Source organism: Lynx rufus, unplaced genomic scaffold (assembly GCF_022079265.1).
Source record: "Lynx rufus isolate CCGP_SWC_20201006 ecotype Redwood Valley unplaced genomic scaffold, mLynRuf1.p SCAF_9, whole genome shotgun sequence".
In the NCBI taxonomy this organism is placed as follows: domain Eukaryota; kingdom Metazoa; phylum Chordata; class Mammalia; order Carnivora; family Felidae; genus Lynx; species Lynx rufus.
This window is the reverse complement of record NW_025814897.1, coordinates 26,774,238-26,795,016: the sequence shown is the minus strand read 5'-3', so window position 1 is coordinate 26,795,016 and position 20,779 is coordinate 26,774,238. Positions and strand designations below refer to the sequence as shown.

At 41.1% G+C, this 20,779-nt stretch overlaps 1 protein-coding gene across 1 annotated transcript in view; it reads left to right on the top strand.

The window, feature by feature from the left end:
* The window catches only part of PRDM10 (PR/SET domain 10), a 103,886-nt gene that overhangs the window by 43,368 nt on the left and 39,739 nt on the right, over positions 1–20,779 (top strand). The window contains exons 5-7 of the mRNA XM_047070336.1: positions 11,450–11,675; positions 13,499–13,740; positions 15,422–15,625. Coding sequence (XP_046926292.1) covers positions 11,450–11,675; positions 13,499–13,740; positions 15,422–15,625 — 672 coding nt within the window. The remainder of the gene's footprint in view (positions 1–11,449; positions 11,676–13,498; positions 13,741–15,421; positions 15,626–20,779) is intronic.

Genomic DNA, 20,779 nt, shown 5'->3' with positions numbered 1-20,779 from the left:
CAAATCATGTCCTTTTCTGTATTTATTGATTCCATCAAGCAAGCAAAGGCTAGATTTAATTAGTTTTGACAACTTGGCAGAAAAAAATATTTTTGTCTTTCCTAGGTGATTAGTTCATTTACTCAGTTTTGGGGTAATGAATTTTTTTTCATAAAATATTGAAGCAATACAAAAAACAAAAACAAAAAAAAAGAAGTACATAAAAAAAAATTCTGTCCAGAAACATCCTCATTAACTTAATATTTGGTGACTATTATTCCAGACATCCTTCTAGACATACAAATAGATAAACAGGCATGGGGGGCGGGGAGGAGAAATGGCATTGTGCCCTAAATGCTGTTACGAATCTAAATGCTTTAAACTTAAATTGACTTGAGCAGAAGAAAATAAAACTGAGGTGAAAGTAAAGGAGGTTGGAGTCATCATGTTCTCCTGGACTGCACTTGAGCTCTAGCCCTGTGTTGTCCTTGGCTCCTGCTGTGATAAGAGCATCACTGACGCTGACACTTCCTCCCAGTGTCCTCACCACTGTTCTGTGTCAGGTGCATTATTATTGTGACTCATATATTTATGTCCTGCTCACTAACCACAGTTATTTAGAGTTTAGCTGCATTCTCTACTGGCATTTAATCTGTAGAAATCTTGAGTCTAATTTTGATTATTTTCCTCATTCCTTCTCTGTCTTCATGCCTATCTGATACTTTATCCTTGAAGTTTTCCTTGGAAGTCTAATGACTTCGCCAGCATATGAATCAGAATTTCCCTATACAGTGTATGTCCTTGAGATGTATAGGTTAAGACTATTTCAGGAGCGTTTTCATTTATCAGACTTTTGAAAATCTTTTCAGTTTCATTTGATATGTTTACTTTTCAGGAACATCAGTCACAAATATATTGACTCTTCTTCTAGTTCTGTACCTAATTCTCTATAATCATTTTTATATCTGTTCTCTTCCATGTTATTGTGTAGTTTCCTTTGTGTCCGACTTACAACATACATCTAGAAAAGCACAAAAGATTGTAAGCATATAGCACACTGATATATTGTGAAGTAAGCATGCAGTATAACCAACACACAGATATATAGAACATTCCCAGCTCCTGAAAGCCAACCTCATGCTTCCTCCTAATCACTTCTTGTTCCTTCCTCCTCAAAGTAACTACTCGCCTGCTTGCTAACATCAGAGATTAATATTCCATGGTCTTGAACTGTATATAAATGGAACTATTTAGTATCATTTCCTTTCTTTGTGGCTTCTCTTGTTCAGCATAAGCCCCCAGAGATCCGTTTGTGTTGTTGTGTTGTTGTTGTGTTGAAGCTGTGGGGTTTTGTTTCCTTCTTGTTTTATTGCCATCTAGTATTCGGTTTTATGAATATACCACAATATATATTCCAGAGTGTGATCCTTTCTCCACTTTGTTCTTCAAGAGTTTCTTGGCCCCTTGCTTTTCCACATGCATGTTAGAATCAAACTGGAAGTGTCCACAAAAGTCCTGCAGGATTTATTTTGCTTGGAATTTCATTGTATCTATGAATCAGTTTGTGAAGAATTGACATCTTTATAGTTTTGAGTCCTCCAATCTGCGGACATGATATATCCCTAAGTTTAAAATAAAAGTTAAAAAACTATCTTCTGAGTAGTGAGTCTTACACATCCTTCAGTGGACTTATTCCTGGATATTTGGTATTTGATGATATTATAAGTGGTATAATTTTTAAAGTTTTCATTTTTTAAAATGTTTGTTTATTTTTGAGAGAGGGAGAGACAGAGACAGAGTATGAGCAGGGGAGGGGCAGAGAAAGAGGGAGACACAGAATCCGAAGCAGGCTCTAGGCTCTGACCTGTCAGCACAGAGCCCGATGTGGGGCTCAAACTCACGGACCACGAGATCATGACCTGAGCCAAAGTTGGGCACTTAACCGAAGGAACCACCCAAGCGCCTCTAAAGTTTTCATTTTCTAACTTTTATTTTGGATTTTCTTAACAAACAGTCATGTTGTCTGTGAATACTGACACTTTTCTTTCTTTCCGATACTTCCTAAACCTTATATCTTTTAATTTTATTTCTTTTTTGTTCCCCTTTTCATCTATTGGCTGGGATCTCTAATACATTGTTGAACAGAAGTGGTGCTAGTAGGTTTCTTTTTTTTCCTTCCTGGTCTCAAAGGAAAAATTTTCACTATTAAAAATGATGTTTAATGTAGGATTTTTAAAATATATATATTTAAATGTCTATTTATTTATTTTGAGAGAGAGCACATAATAGGCTTAGAGAGAGGGAGAGAGAATCCCAAGCAGGCTCCATGCCTGGCATGGCAGGGATCTCAGGAACCATGAGGTCATGACCTGAGCCAAAATCAGTAGTTACATGCTTAGCAGACTGAGCCACCCAGGCGCCCCTATGGATGTTGACTTTTCTCAAATGCTTTTTCTGAATCTGTTGAGATTTTTCTCCTCTTTTCTGTTAATATGGTGAATTATATTAATTGATGTTTACAAATTAAGCCAGACTTGCACTCTGGAATAAACTCTACTTGATCCTTTTCATATATGTCTGAATTTGGTTTGCTAATATTTTGTTTGGATTTTGCATATTTATTCAGTAGTCGATGGTGTTTTCAACTAGAGTATTCAAGTCTTTTCTTTTAAAATGACTTTCAAATATCAAATCATTATGTTGTATACCTGAAACTAATATAATGTTATATGTCAATTACAGCTCATTTTTTTAAAAAAGAAGAGAAAATAGAAGTAGCTTTCATCTTGATTTTTTCTTTTAATAGCATCCTGAAAAGCTACATTGTCATTATTGACTGTATAGCATGCATATATATATATATATATATATATATATATATATGTATTTTAATGTTTGTTTAATGTTTAATGTTTGGAGAGAGAGAGAGAGAGAGAGGGAGCATAAGTGGGGGATGGGCAGAGAGAGAGGGGGACAGATGATCTGAAGCAGGCTCTGTGCTGACAGCAGTGAGCTGGATGTTGGGCTTGAACTCATGAACCATGAAATCATGACCTGAGCCAAAGTCAGGTGCTCAACTGACTGAACCACCCAGGTGCTCCTGTATAGCATTCTATTATTTATATTCTCTGTTTATTGTTTTATATGTAAGTTATTTTCTTTTTTTGCTACTATATAGAACATTGCCATAGATATCATATCCAGTTATTTCCTTAGAATAAATTCCCCAAAGAGAAATGATAGAGACTAGAGGTATTCATATTTAAAGTTATTTAAGAGCCAAGATTTTTTGTAAAAGTGAAAAAAAGATACAGATGTAAAAATCAAACAAGTTAAATAAAATCCCAGAATGCTAAATCTGAATTAGAATGTCTGTGTAAACTCATAATGTGTTTTCTCTTAAAACACATGTTTTCTAGTTTGGACCACTGAAAAGGTTTAGTCCGAATCATCAATCCAGTAACAATGAGCCAGTGTGGTCTCTAATACAATTTTCCAATAAAAGGGAAATGGCAGATTCAAGCTCTGGGACAGGAAATATACAAGATGTGCCTCAAGTGTCTTGTCAGAATGCAAGGAAGGTAGTGAAAACTTCTGGGGTCCTGTGGAAAGAACTCACAATCCAGCTTGAAAATGTCAAAATGGGACATTTGACCTGTAAAAAAAGGAAAGCATCAATAATAGATTGAAATACATCAAATATATTTCAAATCTGTAAGGTCATTAAATAGTGAAAGAAATAACTCATTGGTCACTCTTTGAGGATGTTGGGGACGACCACATTATTTGAAAAACTGGTAAATGTTGGAAAGGAATCCAGCCTTTCTCTCTGAATGCACTCAGGTAAATAATTACTTGAGGGAAATTTCTTTATAGGAGCATTCCAACTAATAAATAAAGAGAGGGTGATTGGCTTGGAATATCACCATTTTTCATTTCCTAATGAAATGGGGATCTAGGCAATGATCATCAACAATAGTCTGAAAGCATCAGGAAAAAGCTGATGAGGCACTTTATAATGGATGGCTCGACCTAACCCTCTGGACATAGTTAATATCACTGAGAAGAGAGAACCATTCATTATAGGCCTCCTGGTGTTGTGTACCTCCTATTGCATTTTACAACATATGAAGTGTTCCTCCCCCAACACCGAACACCTGAATCTCATTACATCTCCGGATTCTACTTTCAGCTTAGAGGAAGCACAGTAGACAAAATGGAACAAGTGAAAGACACAAAAGGATGCAGTCAGTGTAGTTGGACTGTGGGAAGATCTTTGGACAAATGGCCTATTTTCTTCCACATGTAAATTGTGAAGGAAAAGAAGAGGAACAGGAATTTACACATTCAAGGAATCTTCACAGACATATCCATCACATGTGATATGTGGACCTTGAGTCCTGATTTGAACAAACTAACTGTTCAAAAACAGCAGCATGAGGGGCACCTGAGTGGCTCAGTCAGTTTGGCGTCTGACTCTTTTTTTTTTTTTTTTAATTTTTAAAATTTATTTTTGAGAGAGAGAGAGCACGAGCAGGAGAGAGACAGAGAGAGACACACACAGAATCCAAAGCTGGCTCCAGGCTCTGAGTTGTCAGCATAGAGCCCAATGTGGGGCTCAAACTCACAAGCCGCTAAATCATGACCTTAGCCAAAGTCGAATGCCTAACTGACTGAGCCACCTAGGCGCCCCATGGTGTCTTGTTATTGGCTCAGGTCATGATCTCATGGTTATGGGATCCAGCCCTGAGTTGGGCTCCGTGCTGAGTGGAGACTGCTTGGGATTCTCTTTCCCTCTCTCTGTCTCCCTCTCTCTGCCACTCTTTCTCTCTCTCTCTCAAAATAAATAAATAAATGAACAACTTTAAAAAAATGCAGCAGTGTAAGACAATTGGGGAAATTCTAACACCAGCTACATATTTGATATTACTAAGGAATGATGCATACAATACAGAAGTTCTTTTCTTTTTGAGATATCTACTAAGCCATTTACTTATAGATGAAAACGTATCATGTCAGAAGTTTGTTTCAAAATAATTTAGTGAGGGGGAAAGTGAGTGGCAGGATAACTGAAATAAGGTTGGCGTTGAATTGATAATTGTTGAAGCTGAGTGATGGGCGCATGAGGTTTATTATACTGTTCTCGCTAATTGATGTGTTGAAAATTGTTTTATTTATTTATTTTTTATTTATTTTATTATTTTCTTTCTTTCTTTCTTTTTTTAATATGAAATTTATTGTCAAATTGGTTTCCATACAACACCCAGTGCTCATCCCAACAGGTGCCCTCCTCAATACCCATCACCCACCCTCCCTCCCTCCCACCCCCCATCAACCCTCAGTTTGTTCTCAGTTTTTAAGAGTCTCTTATGTTTTGGCTCCCTCCCTCTCTAACCTTTTTTTTTTTTTTCCTTCGCCTCCCCCATGGTCTTCTGTTAAGTTTCTCAGGATCCACATAAGAGTGAAAACATATGGTATCTGTCTTTCTCTGTGTGACTTATTTCACTTAACATCACACTCTCCAGTTCCATCCACATTGTTACAAAAGGCCATATTTCATTCTTTCTCATTGCCACGTAGTATTCCATTGTGTGTATAAACCACAATTTCTTTTTTTTTTTTTTAATTTTTTTTTTCCACGTTTATTTATTTTTGGGACAGAGAGAGACAGAGCATGAACGGGGGAGGGGCAGAGAGAGAGGGAGACACAGAATCGGAAACAGGCTCCAGGCTCTGAGCCATCAGCCCAGAGCCCGACGCGGGGCTCGAACTCACGGACCGCAAGATCGTGACCTGGCTGAAGTCGGACGCTTAACCGACTGCGCCACCCAGGCGCCCCTAAACCACAATTTCTTTATCCATTTGTCAGTTGATGGACATTTAGGCTCTTTCTATAATTTGGCTATCGTTGAAAGCACTGCTATAAACATTGGGGTACAAGTGCCCCTATGTGTCAGCACTCCTGTATCCCTTGGGTAAATTCCTAGCAGTGCTATTGCTGGGTCATAGGGTAGATCTATTTTTAATTTTTGGAGGAACCTCCACACTGTTTTCCAGAGTGGCTGTACCAGTTTGCATTCCCACCAACAGTACAAGAGGGTTCCCATTTTTCCACATCCTCTCCAGCCTTTATAGTCTCCTGATTTGTTCATTTTAGCCACTCTGACTGGTGTGAGGTGGTATCTCAGTGTGGTTTTGATTTGTATTTCCCTGATGAGGAGCGACGTTGAGCATCTTTTCATGTGCCTGTTGGCCATCTGGATGTCTTCTTTAGAGAAGTGTCTATTCATGTTTTCTGCCCATTTCTTCACTGGGTTATTTGTTTTTCGGTGTGGAGTTTGGTGAGTTCTTTATAGATTTTGGATACTAGCCCTTTGTCTGATATGTCATTTGCAAATATTTTTTCCCATTCTGTTGGTTGCCTTTTAGTTTTGTTGATTGTTTCCTTTGCAGTGCAGAAGCTTTTTATCTTCATGAGGTCCCAATAGTTCATTTTTGCTTTTAATTCCATTGCCTTTGGGGATGTGTCAAGTAAAAAATTGCTGTGGCTGAGGTCAGAGAGGTTTTTTCCTGCTTTCTCCTCTAGGGTTTTGATGGTTTCCTGTCTCACATTCAGGTCCTTTATCCATTTTGAGTTTATTTTTGTAAATGGTGTAAGAAAGTGGTCTAGTTTCATTCTTCTGCATGTTACTGTCCAGTTCTCCCAGCACCATTTGTTAAAGAGACTGTCTTTTTTCCATTGGATAGTCTTTCCTGCTTTGTCAAAGATTAGTTGGCCATACTTTTGTGGGTCTAATTCTGGGGTTTCTATTGTATTCCACTGGTCTATGTGTCTGTTTTTGTGCCAATACCATGCTGTCTTGATGATTACAGCTTTGTAGTGGAGGCTAAAGTCTGGGATTGAAAATTGTTATTATAAACGGGAAAGTTATTTGCGGGGATGAGAGGGAGTTATTTTCTATATGTGCTGCGGAAGTGAGCACTTGGGAAAGTTATTTTGATAAGACTCTCTAAATTGCTTTGCAGGTGCTGAAGAATTTACCTTCCCACTAACGATACGTGCGAATACCTATTTCCACTCACCCTTGCCACACTGAGTATTTGCATCCTTTTCAAATTTTGCCAATCTGATAGGCAAAATGGCATTTTGTTGTTTTAATATCAAGGCATAGTTTTAATTAGAAGTTTTGCTGCCCTTGGCACCTCAAAGAGCCCTTCATTTTCTCTAATCTCCAGAAACAATCTGCTCCTCTCATGTTTTGTAGTCGGAGAGCTCTCTGAGCCCTGGCGTTACGAGGCGGTATAACTATTGGCTTAGCACCTTTCCTTCTTGCAGTTTCCTTTCAACCAGCATGGCTTATATTTCTGCCTCTAATAAATACCTTAGAGATGGTCAGTTTATTCTGTGACCTGGAAAAATTCTAGATAGGAAGTTAAGAGTGACAGTTTACCACAGCGGATGAGTGCTTTTTCTCCTCTCCCCTTAACAAAAACTTTCCTATTTTCAGTTGTTTATAGTGGTGGCAACATTCATCTGAAGCCTTTTTCATATATGTGCATCCCTTGTCCTTAAGGAAGACGCTGGCACTCTCCAGACCTAGAAGCACGCTCTCCCCTTTGTTTCTGAAAATGAACATGTGTGACTCCCCACACACTGAGAAGGAAATATGCTACAATGATAATTGGTCTCAGTAGGAATCCAGAAGCATTCTGTTGTGTTTGCTGCTGTCCAATGTAGTTTCATATTTCACTTCTGGGATACATTGTATCCTGAAATGCATTATGTAATTTCAGAAATAATTACGGAGACTGATATTAAGTGGGCAGGAGAAAGTGTACCATAAGTTGAACACATTCTTTTTCCTTGTCCTGTGTTTTGTTGTGCATGATAAAGTGCATAGGATTAACATCTTTTTGTTGCTTACTCACTTCCTGTGAGTGAACTTGGCACACACAGCTTGCCTCCTCACTGCCTGGTTGGTGCCTCCGGAGCAGGTGTGGTTGGTTACCTTGTTGCTCTGGTATTCAAGGTGTGTGTGATGTTTACCTCCTCTGGTGCCCTCCTTGAACAGACTTAACCACATAGGTGCCACTGTGACGGAGTGGAAAAAGCAGGGCAGAGTCTGAATTTGAATTCCCTCTCTGTCACTTAGGAGTCGTGTGGTAGTGTTACCCGACCTCATAGGAATTTAAAGACATGCCTAGCTCTCCAGAAATGTCAGTTGGCTTTGAATTATTAATTAAACAAATTTGTAAGGTGTGCCCACTGTGTATTAAGGTCTGTGCTACCTAGAAATACACTGGTTACCTAGAAGTGATTATCATCAACACTAACGCTCACAGTATCTCGCGTGATTCTGGTCTATACACAACCTCTGCTTTAGCGTCAGTTCTTCAAGCTAATGCTGAAGGATTCAAGCCTTTTAGTTGCTACAGCCTTTCAGGAGTGTTCCAGCACGGGGGAGGAGGAGGTTGTTGGTACTATTTTAATGTCAGCTTTCTCAGCAGTGGCCAGAAGCCAGCGGTAACCTTGCCCAACCACAGTCTCTCTAGCAGCATCTGTTGGGAAAAAATGCATCACAGCTTCACTGGGATAACTCTGGGTTACTGAATTCATTCGTTTCGGTTGGCTCTGCAAAGTGATAAAGAATTTATGTGGAGTAGAGGTGGATATATATGCTTTAGTTTGTTCAGTGTGTGATAACATTCATCACTAACGCTGGCATGAAATTTAAGTGGCTTCGAATAAAGGGTGATAAGGAAAACGCACTCTGAGATAGCAAGAATAGCTTGGTTGCAGGATCAGGAGAGGATCCGGGGGGAGGTGACGCACGCAGTTTCATTGCCAGAAGTCCCTCGTTCTTTTCCTTGACGAGTCTCACTTCAGTGGATGTTTTATCCTGTTTTTATTGTGATGCTGAAGCATCTCCCAGAATTTTGTTCTCTCATATAAAAGCTTCTAAAAGGCCCTGAGCCAGAGATGGAATGTCATATACGAGTCTGGCTCCTGGGTTAAATGAATGCATGTTTAAACATGCTCATGCTATTTTGAGGTAACTGATTTTATCTGCTCCCTGGAGCCTGAGTGCTTCAAATATTGGGCAGTAATCATAAGCTGCTGTACAGCTGTCCAGGTCAGATTCTGTAAACACAGACAATACTGTTTCTTCATGGAGTTTGAGAAGTTCTTAGAAGCACAACTGAGGAGCACCTGGGTGGCTCAGTTGGTTGAGCATCCTACTCTTGATTTCTGCTCAGGTATTGATCTCAGGGTCTTGGGATCAAGCCCCTCATCGGGCTCTGTGGCATGGAACCTGCTAAATGTTCTCTCTCTCTCTCTCTCTCTCTCTCTCTCTCTCCCCCCCCCCCTTTGTCCCTTCCCTCTCCCCTGCTCATGCACACTCTCTCTCTCTCTCGCTTAAAAAAAAAAAAAAAAAAAAAAAAGAAGCACTACTGAAAAAGGACTTTCTGTGAATACAATAGAGTTCCTTTATGTGGCTGAAGAGATTAATGTCATTTCCGAAAGGGCCAAATGTATTTCTATAAATGAATCTTCATTGAATCCCTGCTACATGCTCTTTTAAGGTTGTGGAGGAAGTATGTGATATCTCAGTCCTTAAAGAACTTGTGATAGTAGTTGATTATTATTAATATCAAGCAGTTACTAAATGCCAGGTACTCTACTACTGGCCTCATATACATAGTGTTTCATTTTATCCTCACAACAACTAATGAGGCATGTATGACTATGTCCATTTGACAGGTAAAGAAACTGAGGTTCAGAGAGGCTTTATTAAACTCACTAAATAGTGGGGCCGGGATTTTAATCCAAGTCTGTGTGAGTCCAAAGCCCATGGTCTACTTCCCCGAGGTGCAGTTGGAGAGGCAAGAAGGACTCACATGCAAATGCACGCTAATTGAAACCTAGATGGTGTTTGGCACTGGATACAAAGCTATGAGAAATAGCTAATGTGTGAGGCGTCAGAATCAAGACTCTAAAGGATCTTGGCAGACTGGAAGAAGAAAAAAAGTAACAAGATGAAATTACTGGAGATAAATGCAAAATCTGCCTGCCCCCCCCCCCCCATTTAAGTAAAAATCAGCTATTTAAGTCATGAGGAGGAGTAAAATGGTTTAATAGCACTCTGTGGGAGGAAGAAAGGACTCAAGGATTTTAGTTATTTTCAAGTTCAAACTGGGTCAGTAGTGGAACAATGGCTGTCATCAATGCTAATGTAATCTGAAGCCATATTCCTTTGAAAATGTGGACTCCATTGACAAATACTTGAAGCCAACAGGATGGTGAGGGATCTGGAAATTTGGCCATGTGAAAATGCTTGAATGAGGTAGGGGTTTTGGTCTTGGAGTATTTGCAGAGCCTCTTATCTTCGCCGATTCTGTCTTACTTGAGGGGAAAGGTGCAGGCGCTTCCACCTGCATGGAGACAGGGAGAACTCGGCCTCACGGAACCATCACTGAATGATTCCAAATGATCTGGCCTGTCTGGTGAGATGATGAAATGTTGGAGCAGAGGGATGTTGTAGAATGGGATTCCATGACTGCAAATGCTACAGGGATCAGAGCAGAGGAGAATCAGGGAGGACTAGAGTGGTCAGAGATGGTTCATGGAGAAACCGGAACACGACAGGGTTTGGGAGATTGGTGGGGGAAGAGCCTTCTGGGCGGGCACGGCAACATATGGGAAGATAAAGAAAAAAGGAGTAGGCATTTAAAAAACTTGCTTTATTTATTGAACAGGGAAGGGACATGACTTGAGTACGGGCAGTGGAAATAAGATTGGATAAAAGAACCTGGGGTAGCATATAACCCCGTGACACTTACTTAGGTAGGGAACTTTTTAAGGTGTCTTAAAAAGGTGTCTGCACTGTCAGTACAGAGTCCAACACTGGGCTTGAGCCCACGAACTGTGAGATCATGACCTGAGCTGAAATCAAGGGTTGGACGCTTAACCGACTGAGCCCCCCAGGCACCCCCCCCCCGCCCCCTGCCGTGTGTTTAGTTTTAAAAGTGAAGTGGTTGAATGTTGGTCAAATTATTACTTACACTGTGTTGTGTCCACTCTGAAAAGGCAGGAGGGACCCCCCCCCCACACACACACATACGCACACTCAAAATTGAGTTCGGATGTTGAGACATGACACCACGGATACACCGAGAAGGTATGGAAAGGTTTGAAGTCTCTGGGAAGACAGGGCAGGCACTAAAGGAGGGAGCGCTCAGGCTTTCTTAACAGCTTTCCCAGATGTGGGGTAGAAATAGCAAAGATGAAGGCAGCCTAGAGCTGGAAATAATTTCTTCTTCAGGGTCTTGAAGGGAGCTGATGTGATGAACATCTTCCACCAGAACCTTGTAGTGTGTGTGTGTGTGTGTGTGTGTGTGTGTGTGTGTGTGTGTATACCAGCCAGGTGAAAGCAAATGTGTGCTAACTTTATGGTTAAACTTTGTCCAGGCCTCATTACCGGTGCATAACCAGGTGTTACCTTCAATTGAGGGTGTGGACGGTTCAGACCCTTTGGCAACACTGCAGAACCCTATGGGTAGACTGGAGGCCAAAGAGGAAGAGGATGAGGATGAGGACGAAGATACTGAGGAAGAAGAGGAGGAGGATGGTGAAGACACAGACCTGGATGACTGGGAACCGGATCCGCCTCGGCCCTTTGACCCGCATGACTTATGTAAGTATGAGCTGTTCCTTGGGAGTGTGTGTGGTCACAGCAACACGGTTACCATGTGCTGAGGGCTTCCTGTGTGCAGATGCCGTGCTTCCTGCTCTGCATGTGCCATCTTACTCAGTCCCCGCCACAGCCTGTGAGGGAGGCGCTGATGCTTTCTCGTGGGTTCAGATTTTAGTGATGAGTGAACCGATGGTCAGGAGAAGCTAAGCAGCCCGTTCTGTGAGTGGTTCACGTCACGCAGGAGTGAGTGGTGGATCGGGTTCGGAGCCCAAGTCTCTGAGACCAGCCCTTGAGCTGTCACACCGCTGGGGTACGTTTGTCCAGTCCTGGAACTTTCTGCCACTTCAGCTTCAACAAGTTTGCTTGGCTGTCTTGCCTCTCTTCACAGTAACCTTTTAAACATGCCTATTATATTGTAGGCACCGGTGGTACATTTTCTGAGTTACTTAATGCTTTCCGTAGCCTTTTGATGAGGTTGGTCGCTTTCCAGAGATGATGTTAATTGAGAGTCAGGATTGCAGCTCAGGTGGTCTGGCTCCAGTGTGACCCCCGCTAACTGCCACACTTACTGCCTCTCTGTACTGTCTGCTTTGGGAGAGAATGGGAGGGTTCCTGCTTTCACCTACCAAATCATTGCTGCTTTTCATCGATTTTCACGCTTACATGGTGAAGTTCGTATCTCATTTAGTTGAATTACTGAGGCTGTTCAGAACTTTGTGGACGCGCCAACTCTTTCCTGGGGCCTTCTGTGTGGTGATGGGAAAGTCTGTGTGCTTGGGGCCAGTGCTCACCTCCATGGGCAATAGAGAACTTCCTCATTTTGTTTTTCCTTGAATTTGTCAGTTTTCAAAGCAACTCCTTAGTCAAATACACATAAGGTTACTTTATCTTACAAATAGTAATACAAAGTAACTCTCTGTTATTGGAGAATTGTAGGAATTGAAAAGTACCTATTTCCTAAGCCAGGTCGTCACACAGCTGCAGTTGGGTGAAAGACGTTTGGTTAATTAAATGTGGTTAAGGGTCATGAGTAGGATGCCTGTGTGGTCCAGGCACTTTTCTCTGTTTTGTGGCCATTGATATCTAGTGCTGGCAGTTAGCTTACAAATAGTTTCCACTGGGAAAGAGAGACTGAGTGTAGATGCTGAGTGCACAGTTATCACTCCTAGAAATAGCTGGAAATGTGTCCTGTCTGGTCTGGGCTAACTATCATTCAAGAGAATGCAGGATAGAATGCTAAATTCATTCATTCATCTTAGCATTATCTTCGCACACTATGCATTGAAATCTCAAACTCTGCATTGTGCTCTTTCTGTTTGAGTTAGACATTCCCAGACAATGAGGCTTCCATGACTCCCTTTGAGGAAACTGATTAAATGGTATTGTCAGGGTTTTTTAAATAGCTTCACTGAGCTATAATTTACATATTATAAAATTCACCTATTTTGTCTTACCAGATTTTGCAGCATTTATCCTAATAAGCTCTTCTTTTTTTCTTTTCAGAACTGTTATAATTGATTTGTAAATTTAGTGGACTACTATGTGACTTAATCTCCAGTAGAGAAATAAGTCACTGCCTGTGTATTATTTTTGATAGGCACAAGCAAATTCTGGCTGATTTTAGAGGAAAGGGACAGGATTTTATTGGTCTACAGTCTATGAAAGCTGGCATATTACAATTGAACGGGTAGTATAATTGTAGGAGTTAATTGGATTTTGGCTTGCAACCTTAGATTGGGGGGGGCAGGCTTCAGGTTAGAACTTTTTACCTGAGATCAGGTGATGTTCAGGAATTTGACTTTAAGATTTTCTTTCTTTTGCAGGGTGTGAAGAGTGTAATAACGCTCATTCTTCAGTGTGCCCAAAGCATGGCCCCTTGCATCCAATCCCCAATCGGCCTGTGCTCACTAGAGCGCGAGCGAGCCTCCCCCTGGTCCTCTACATCGACAGGTTCCTTGGAGGGGTGTTCTCCAAAAGGCGCATTCCCAAGCGCACCCAGTTTGGCCCTGTGGAGGGACCCCTCGTCAGGGAGTCCGAGCTGAAAGACTGTTACATTCATCTGAAGGTAATTTCTGCTTTATTATAGTTCACTCTTGCTCTTACTAACTTTTAAAGAGGCCCATGTTTTCCTACTGATTTCTTAATTCCATAGCAGTTGTTTGCTAGTATTTTCTTTCCCTGCTGAATTTGTTTGGAAGGGAAACATTTTCTCTCTCACCAATAAATTGGAGATTGCAGTTTCAGCCCCCTCAGGGATTATTCTGAGAGGTGGCCATTCTCAGGGGCTGTATTGTCTGCTGGAGTTGCTGTCACAACTACCACAGTCTGGGTGGTTTCAAGAACAGAAATTTATTTTTTTTCACAGCGCTGGAGGCTGGAAGGCCACCATGCAGGTGCTGGTGGGGTTGGTTTCCTCTGAGGGCTCTCTCCTCGGTTTGTAGACGGCCTCCTTCTCTCTGTGTCCTCATGCCTTTCCTCTGTGTGCGCACCCATCCCTGGTGTCTCTCCATGTCTCCCAATCTCCTTTTCTTTCTTCTTTTTTTTAAATATTTATTTTTGGGAGAGGACAATTTCCCTAAAATAGGAAAACTACTTTTCAGTTTCTGAAACAGGTCCGTCCTGTTGAAGCTGTTGTTAAAGAATGGCTCACCTAATATTAAAGTGTATTTATACTGATCTCTCTTCTTCACATTTGATGCTTTTGCTTCTATCCAACCTCTGCGCTGTCTGTTTCTTGGAGAGCCCCTCTGGAGAACCATGAAAGGGCAGCAGGAAGGGAGAATATTTGGGGTGTGGTTTTTTTTTTTTTTAATTTTTTTAATGTTTATTTATTATTGAGAGACAGAGAGACACAGAGCATGAGCAGGTGAAGGGCCAAGAGATGGAGAGCCACAGAATCTGAAGCAGGCTCCAGGCTCTGAGCTGTCAGCACAGAGCCAGATGTGGGGCTCGAACTCACAACCGTGAGATCATGACCTGAGCCAAAGTCGGACGCTTAACCGACTGAGCCACCCAGGCGTCCCTTGGGGTGTGGTTTTTGAGAAATCAGCTGTTGTCATGGGGAGGTTTTCTTTGGTGAATGCTCAAGATCTCCAAGAAAGAATGTTACTTTGTAAAGAGAAATACATATCACTAGGCTACTCAGTTTTTTTTTTTAATGTTTATTTATTTTTGAGAGAGAGAGAGAGAGAGAGCGTGTGAACGAAGGGGGGGGGGGGGCAGAGAGAGAGGGAAACACAGAATCCAAAGCAGGCTCCAGGCTCTGAGCTGTCAGCACAGAGCCTGACATGGGGCTTGGACCCACAAGCCCTGAAATCATGACCTGAGCTGAAGTCGGACACTTAACCGCTTAACCGACTGAGCCACCAAGGTGCCCCTAGGCTACTCATTAGAAATGAATGCAGTTCAATCCCTAAAGTAAGTAACTTGTAAGGAACTAGAGAGTATTTTGCTTTGATTTCCCGGCTTATTTACAACATTTTTTGATGTGTTAGTTAATGATGAAGCCTCAACTGAAGCTACAGTGAGATTGTTAACTTTAACATTTTGCCAGGTAATTCTCAGAAAATGTCCTTTTCCTTTTACATTTGGCAAGACACAATGCCTGTATCTTTCTAGATACAAAAGGAAGAATAAGGATACATGGTTAATTGAAGGAGCAGTGTTTTGTATATTACTACACTAATGCATGTTAAAAGTTTTGTTTGTTTTTTTGGTGTGGCTTTTTACGTTCTCTTTGGTTACAGGTTTCTCTTGAGAAAGGGGACAGAAAAGACAGGGATTTGCATGAAGACCTGTGGTTTGAATTGTCTGATGAGACCCTATGTAACTGGATGATGTTCGTACGTCCAGCCCAGAATCACCTGGAGCAGAACCTGGTGGCTTACCAATATGGCCACCATGTGTATTATACAACAATAAAGAATGTAGAACCCAAACAGGAACTGAAGGTACAGTGCTGGGGGCCGTGGTCCCTTTGTCAGAAATAGTGATTGTTTCACGCTTTTCTTCTTATTTTTTCTCTGAAGTGGGATTCTTATAAAAATGTTCCTTTCCTTATAATTTGCTTACTTATTGAGTACCCGCTGTGTACAGTACATCTGTGGTAATTCCATAAATGAAAAAGAATGAGGGGCGCCTGGGTGGTTCAGTCAGTTAAGCGTCCAACTTCGGCTCAGGTCACGATTTCACGGTTTATGGATTTGAGCCCTGCGTCAGGCTCTGTGCTGACAGCTCAGAGCCAGGAGCCTGCTTTGGATTCTGTGTCTCCCTCTCTCTCTGCACCTCTCCCACTCACACTCGGTCACTTTCTCTCTCTCAAAAATAAACATTTAAAAAAAAAAACAGAATGAAAAGTGTATGACTTTGGGGTCTGTCCAACGCCTACAATAAGGCCCATGGGTAAAGAGGTAGTTGTGTTTGGGGAACAGACTGGTATTTGTGATGGAGTGATTAAAGTTGGGGTCACTTAATGTCATTTATACACTCTGCAGAATTGGTTGGAAACAGGAAATCTTATAAAATCAAATGTAGATGTATAGGCAAGATCTCTTTACCGGATTACTTCGTTTTACCCAAAGAATTCTATGCACTGCCTTCTGATTTCAGGAATATATTTTGGGGGGATAACTATAGAAATTTGTCTAAATATTAACTCTTGATGACATAATGAAAATTCTGCTGTGATTCTAAGGAAAAATTCTTGATATAAATGAAAAAAGAGGTGAGAAATGATTTTATCAGTACATGAACACTGAATTGCACAGTGCTTCAATGGGGTAAGAGTGAGAAGTACGTACCTTTTAGGGCGAGAACAAAGACCTAGGCTTTGTTCAAAAGTTATACAAAACCCGTGTCTTTGAAACCATCAAATAGATGATTCATTAGCCCCAAAGAAAATATATGAAAGGAGATTCATATCTCCTATTATCCATCGCGGTAAATTCTTGATACCAAAGTGAATACTTCTTGACTGAGGAAGGGAGATTATTTTCTCTCTTAAATCAGTAGATAGAACTGTAGAGGTAAAGACAGGCAGAAACAATTAAATAAGACTATCAGTGTAACGAACAACCAAAATAACAGATGCAAAGGAAGCAGCAGGGTGGGAGAAGTATTTGTAATACACGTTAAAAGGTTTAAGATAAAAAACAGAGAAAACACCTCTACCCTTTTTGGTATCCACACAGACACATGACTGAATACCAGGAACAGACTTTATTTGGAGGAGGAATCACTAGTAAAGAAATATTAAAAAATGTTTTTTCAATGTTGATAATTATAAAACCCTTAAAACAACTCTGAGTTACTATTTTTATTAATTTAAATTAGCAAAAAATAAATGGATGTAGTACAATGAATGTGAGGGTTTAAAAAATAGGGACATTTGTTACAAAATTGCAGTATTTTGTGGGATTATTTCTGGCTGTGTGTAGTAAAAATGTACTTGGCTTGGTAAATCCAGTCCTTGAAAATTAGTCTGAGGAAATAATTATAAACAAAGATAGAACTAGATACATTCTAATTTTGTAATGCCGTGTTTCACTGACTCAGATACCCAGGACTTGAAGATGAACCATTATTTTATACACCATTAAGAAAAAATATGTTGCCACTTTAAGCTATGTTACTGTGCTTATTTTTATCACCAAAAAGAGTAATTTTCTACTTATTGCAGGAGCTGTGTTAGACTTATTTAGAGATAATTTTGAAATCATACCACATTTCTGCATACTTAAAAAGGCACATATAAGCAGAAAATTGGTTAAGGTATAAACTGCCTTTGTGTACAGTGTAACTTTTTTTAAGTTTATTTGTTTTGAGAGAGAGAGTGAGAGAGCAGGGGGGTGGGGGGAGTTGCAGGGAGAGAGGGAGAGAGAGAATACCAAGCAAACTTTGAGCTGTCAGTGCAGAGCCCAACTTGGGGCTCAATCCCACAAACTGCGAGATCATGACCTGAGCCGAAATCAAGACTCAGGTGCTTAACAAACTGAACCACCCAGACGCCCATAACATTTGAAAAAAAACCCAGAATCACTGTTTTACTTTGTCATGGATATTTGTGTTTTGTTTATCTGTTGTCTTCTGTGCCATCAAGGTGTTCGTGATGCTGTAGTATTTAAAAAAAAAAAATTATTTTTGAGAGAGAGAGAGAGTGTGTGCAAGTCGGGGAGGGGCAGAGAGAGGGAGACACAGAATCCAAAGCAGGCTCCAGGTTCTGAGCTGTCAGCACAGAGTCCGACACGGGGCTAGAACCCACGAACTATGAGATCATGACCTGAGCCGAAGTCGGACGCTTAACCAACTGAGCCACCCAGGTGCCCCGATGCTGTAGTATTTTTAAAATAAATGATCTACTGTTGCCTCTTGGATATTTTTCCAAACTACTGATGGCATTTCTGTGCAAGTTTTGACCCTATACTTTCTCACTGACTGAACCCATATGTCTTTTCCCTCAATTAAAACACATATTTTTGGAAGTTAGGTGATTTTTCATTAAGTCAGTAGGAAGTTTCTGACAATTTGATGTTTGGTATATTCATAGAAGTCCTGCAAGGTGATCACACCAGCCTTGCATTGCTTTTACATTTCCTTTATTTATTCTCAGGAAGATGGCTTTTTTTTTCTTTTTTTTCTTTATTTTGCATTTCTTATCAAGTGTTAATAAGTCATAAGTCGGGGCGCCTGGGTGGCGCAGTCGGTTAAGCGTCCGACTTCAGCCAGGTCACAATCTCGCGGTCCGTGAGTTCGAGCCCCGCGTCGGGCTCTGTGCTGACTGCTCAGAGCCTGGAGCCTGTTTCCGATTCTGTGTCTCCCTCTCTCTCTGCCCCTCCCCCGTTCATGCTCTGTCTCTCTCTGTCCCAAAAATAAATAAACGTTGAAAAAAAAAATTAAAAAAAAAAAAATAAGTCATAAGTCATGGAGTGCCGGTGGGGCACACAACTGAATGAGGTGAAAACAGTGTAAAGAGCATGGCCAGGTTTGTACAAGAGAAACGAGCAGGTAGTGAAAGAAAGCTACATTACAGCAGTAATTGCAGAATGCCATGGATAGTGAGATGGCCTGAGATATTAAAATAGGAGAAATAAACATCTTGGAATTGATGGAATAGGGTAGAATTTATAACAGCAAAATGATAAACTCAAAATCCAACTACAGGTCCTGGTCAAGTAAATTACAGAACACAGATTCTGTAGAATATTATTCCACAATTAAAAATGGGGTCTCAAATATTTCCATATAGTTAAAATAGTATGTCATAACAATTATACATGATTAATTCATTTGGCAATTAATATATTGAACTTCTGAAACTCTGTTTCAGACACTAAGAAGAGACAGACTGGTGCCTGTGTTCTAGAGGGAAAGTGGGCAGAAAGATGTAAATAAGCAAATACAGTTGAGCCTTAAACAAAACGGGGACTAGGGGTGCTGACGCCGCAGGCATTTGAAAATCTACACAGAACTTTTGTCTCTCCAAAAACTTAACTATTAATAGCCTACCATTGATTGGAAGCCTTACCAATAACATAAACACTTGATTAACATACATTTTGTATACTGTATGTATTATATGTTGTATTCTTACAATTAAGTAAACTACAGTAAAGAAAATGCTATTAAGACAATCATGGCAGCGGGGGGCAGGGGTGCCTGGGTGGCTCAGTCAGTTGAGCGGTCTGACTCTTGGTTTTGGCTTGGGTCATGATCTCGTGGGTTCATGGGATTGAGCCCCATGTCAGGCTCTGTGCTCATGGTGTGGAGCCTGCTTGGGATTCTCTCTCCCTCTCTGTCCTTCCCCCTCTCTCTTTCTCTTTCAAAATAAATAAGTATTAAAAAAAAAAGACAGTCATAGGGAAGAAAAAGTGCATTCGCAGTACTCTACTATAAAAAAAATTGTGTATAAGTGGACCCATGCAGTTCAAATTCCTGTTGTTCAAGGGTCAACTGTAATATCAAATAGCGGTAGGAACTATGAAGGAAACAATTGGTGCAGAAAGAGCATATAGCAGGCAAGGGACCAATTTAGAAATGCTGGAGAGGGAAAGCCTCACTGAGGCGATGATAAGAGGTGAGGGACTATGGAATGGGAAGGAGCCAGTGCTGTACAAGGGCTAGGGGAGGTGAAGGGGAAGAACCCAGCACTCCTGATGGTGGACGAGCAAGGGCAAAGGTTGGGGTGGGAAAGACCTTAGCCCATTTGAGAAACTGCAAGCAGGCCCTCTTGCTGAAAGGCACTAAGGGAGAGTGAGAAGACCTGGAGTAGATCATGGAGCCCTTTAGAGACCGTCGTCGAACATGGCATGTTTTTTATGAGTGAGAAGCTGTTTAAGCATGGGAATGATGAAATCTGATTATGTTTTTAGAAGCCTTCTCTGCTCCTGTGTCAAGAATGGATTGGAGGGAGCAAGAGTGGAAAAGAGGAGGCTCTTAGAACAACAGGCAAGAGCGCATCTTGGCATGCATCTTGGTGGGAGAAGCAGAGTTGGAGAACATTTGAGCTGTTCACAGCTCTTGCTGAAGGATGACAGAAGGACGCTTAGAAATATAAGATACCTTTTAGGTTTCAAGTCTGAGCAGTTGGTTGGAAGGCAGGGTATTTATTGAGATGAAAAAGATGGCCAGGGGTAGGGGTGCAATAGGAAAGCATCTAGAATTCAGTTCTGGACATGTTAAGTTTGAGCTGTTTGTAAAACATGCCAAATACCAGGTAGGCGTGGAATGTATGTAGAGGGAACAGAGAGGGAGGGTCTGGGATAGGGATATTAATTTGGGAGCTGTTGACGTAGAGTTGGTTGGAAATAGATGTGGCCACTTTAGGGAAAAATAAGAAGGCCCTGGACTTGGATTAAGCTCTGAGGAAGCTTAGAAAGGAAGAGCCCAATGAGGAGACTGAGCAGAAGCAGCCAGTGAGATTGGAGGGAGAAGGAGACTCAGGAGAGTGTGGTAGCGTTTGAAATCCTCATTGGTGATCCCAGCAAGAGCCATTGGGTGACATGTTGGGGTGGAAGCCACTATGATTCCAGCTGTGTGAAAACCCGTGTTTACATACAGATAAAACAACCAGAAGGCTATGCTTTATTTTGATGAAGAGACTATTAATA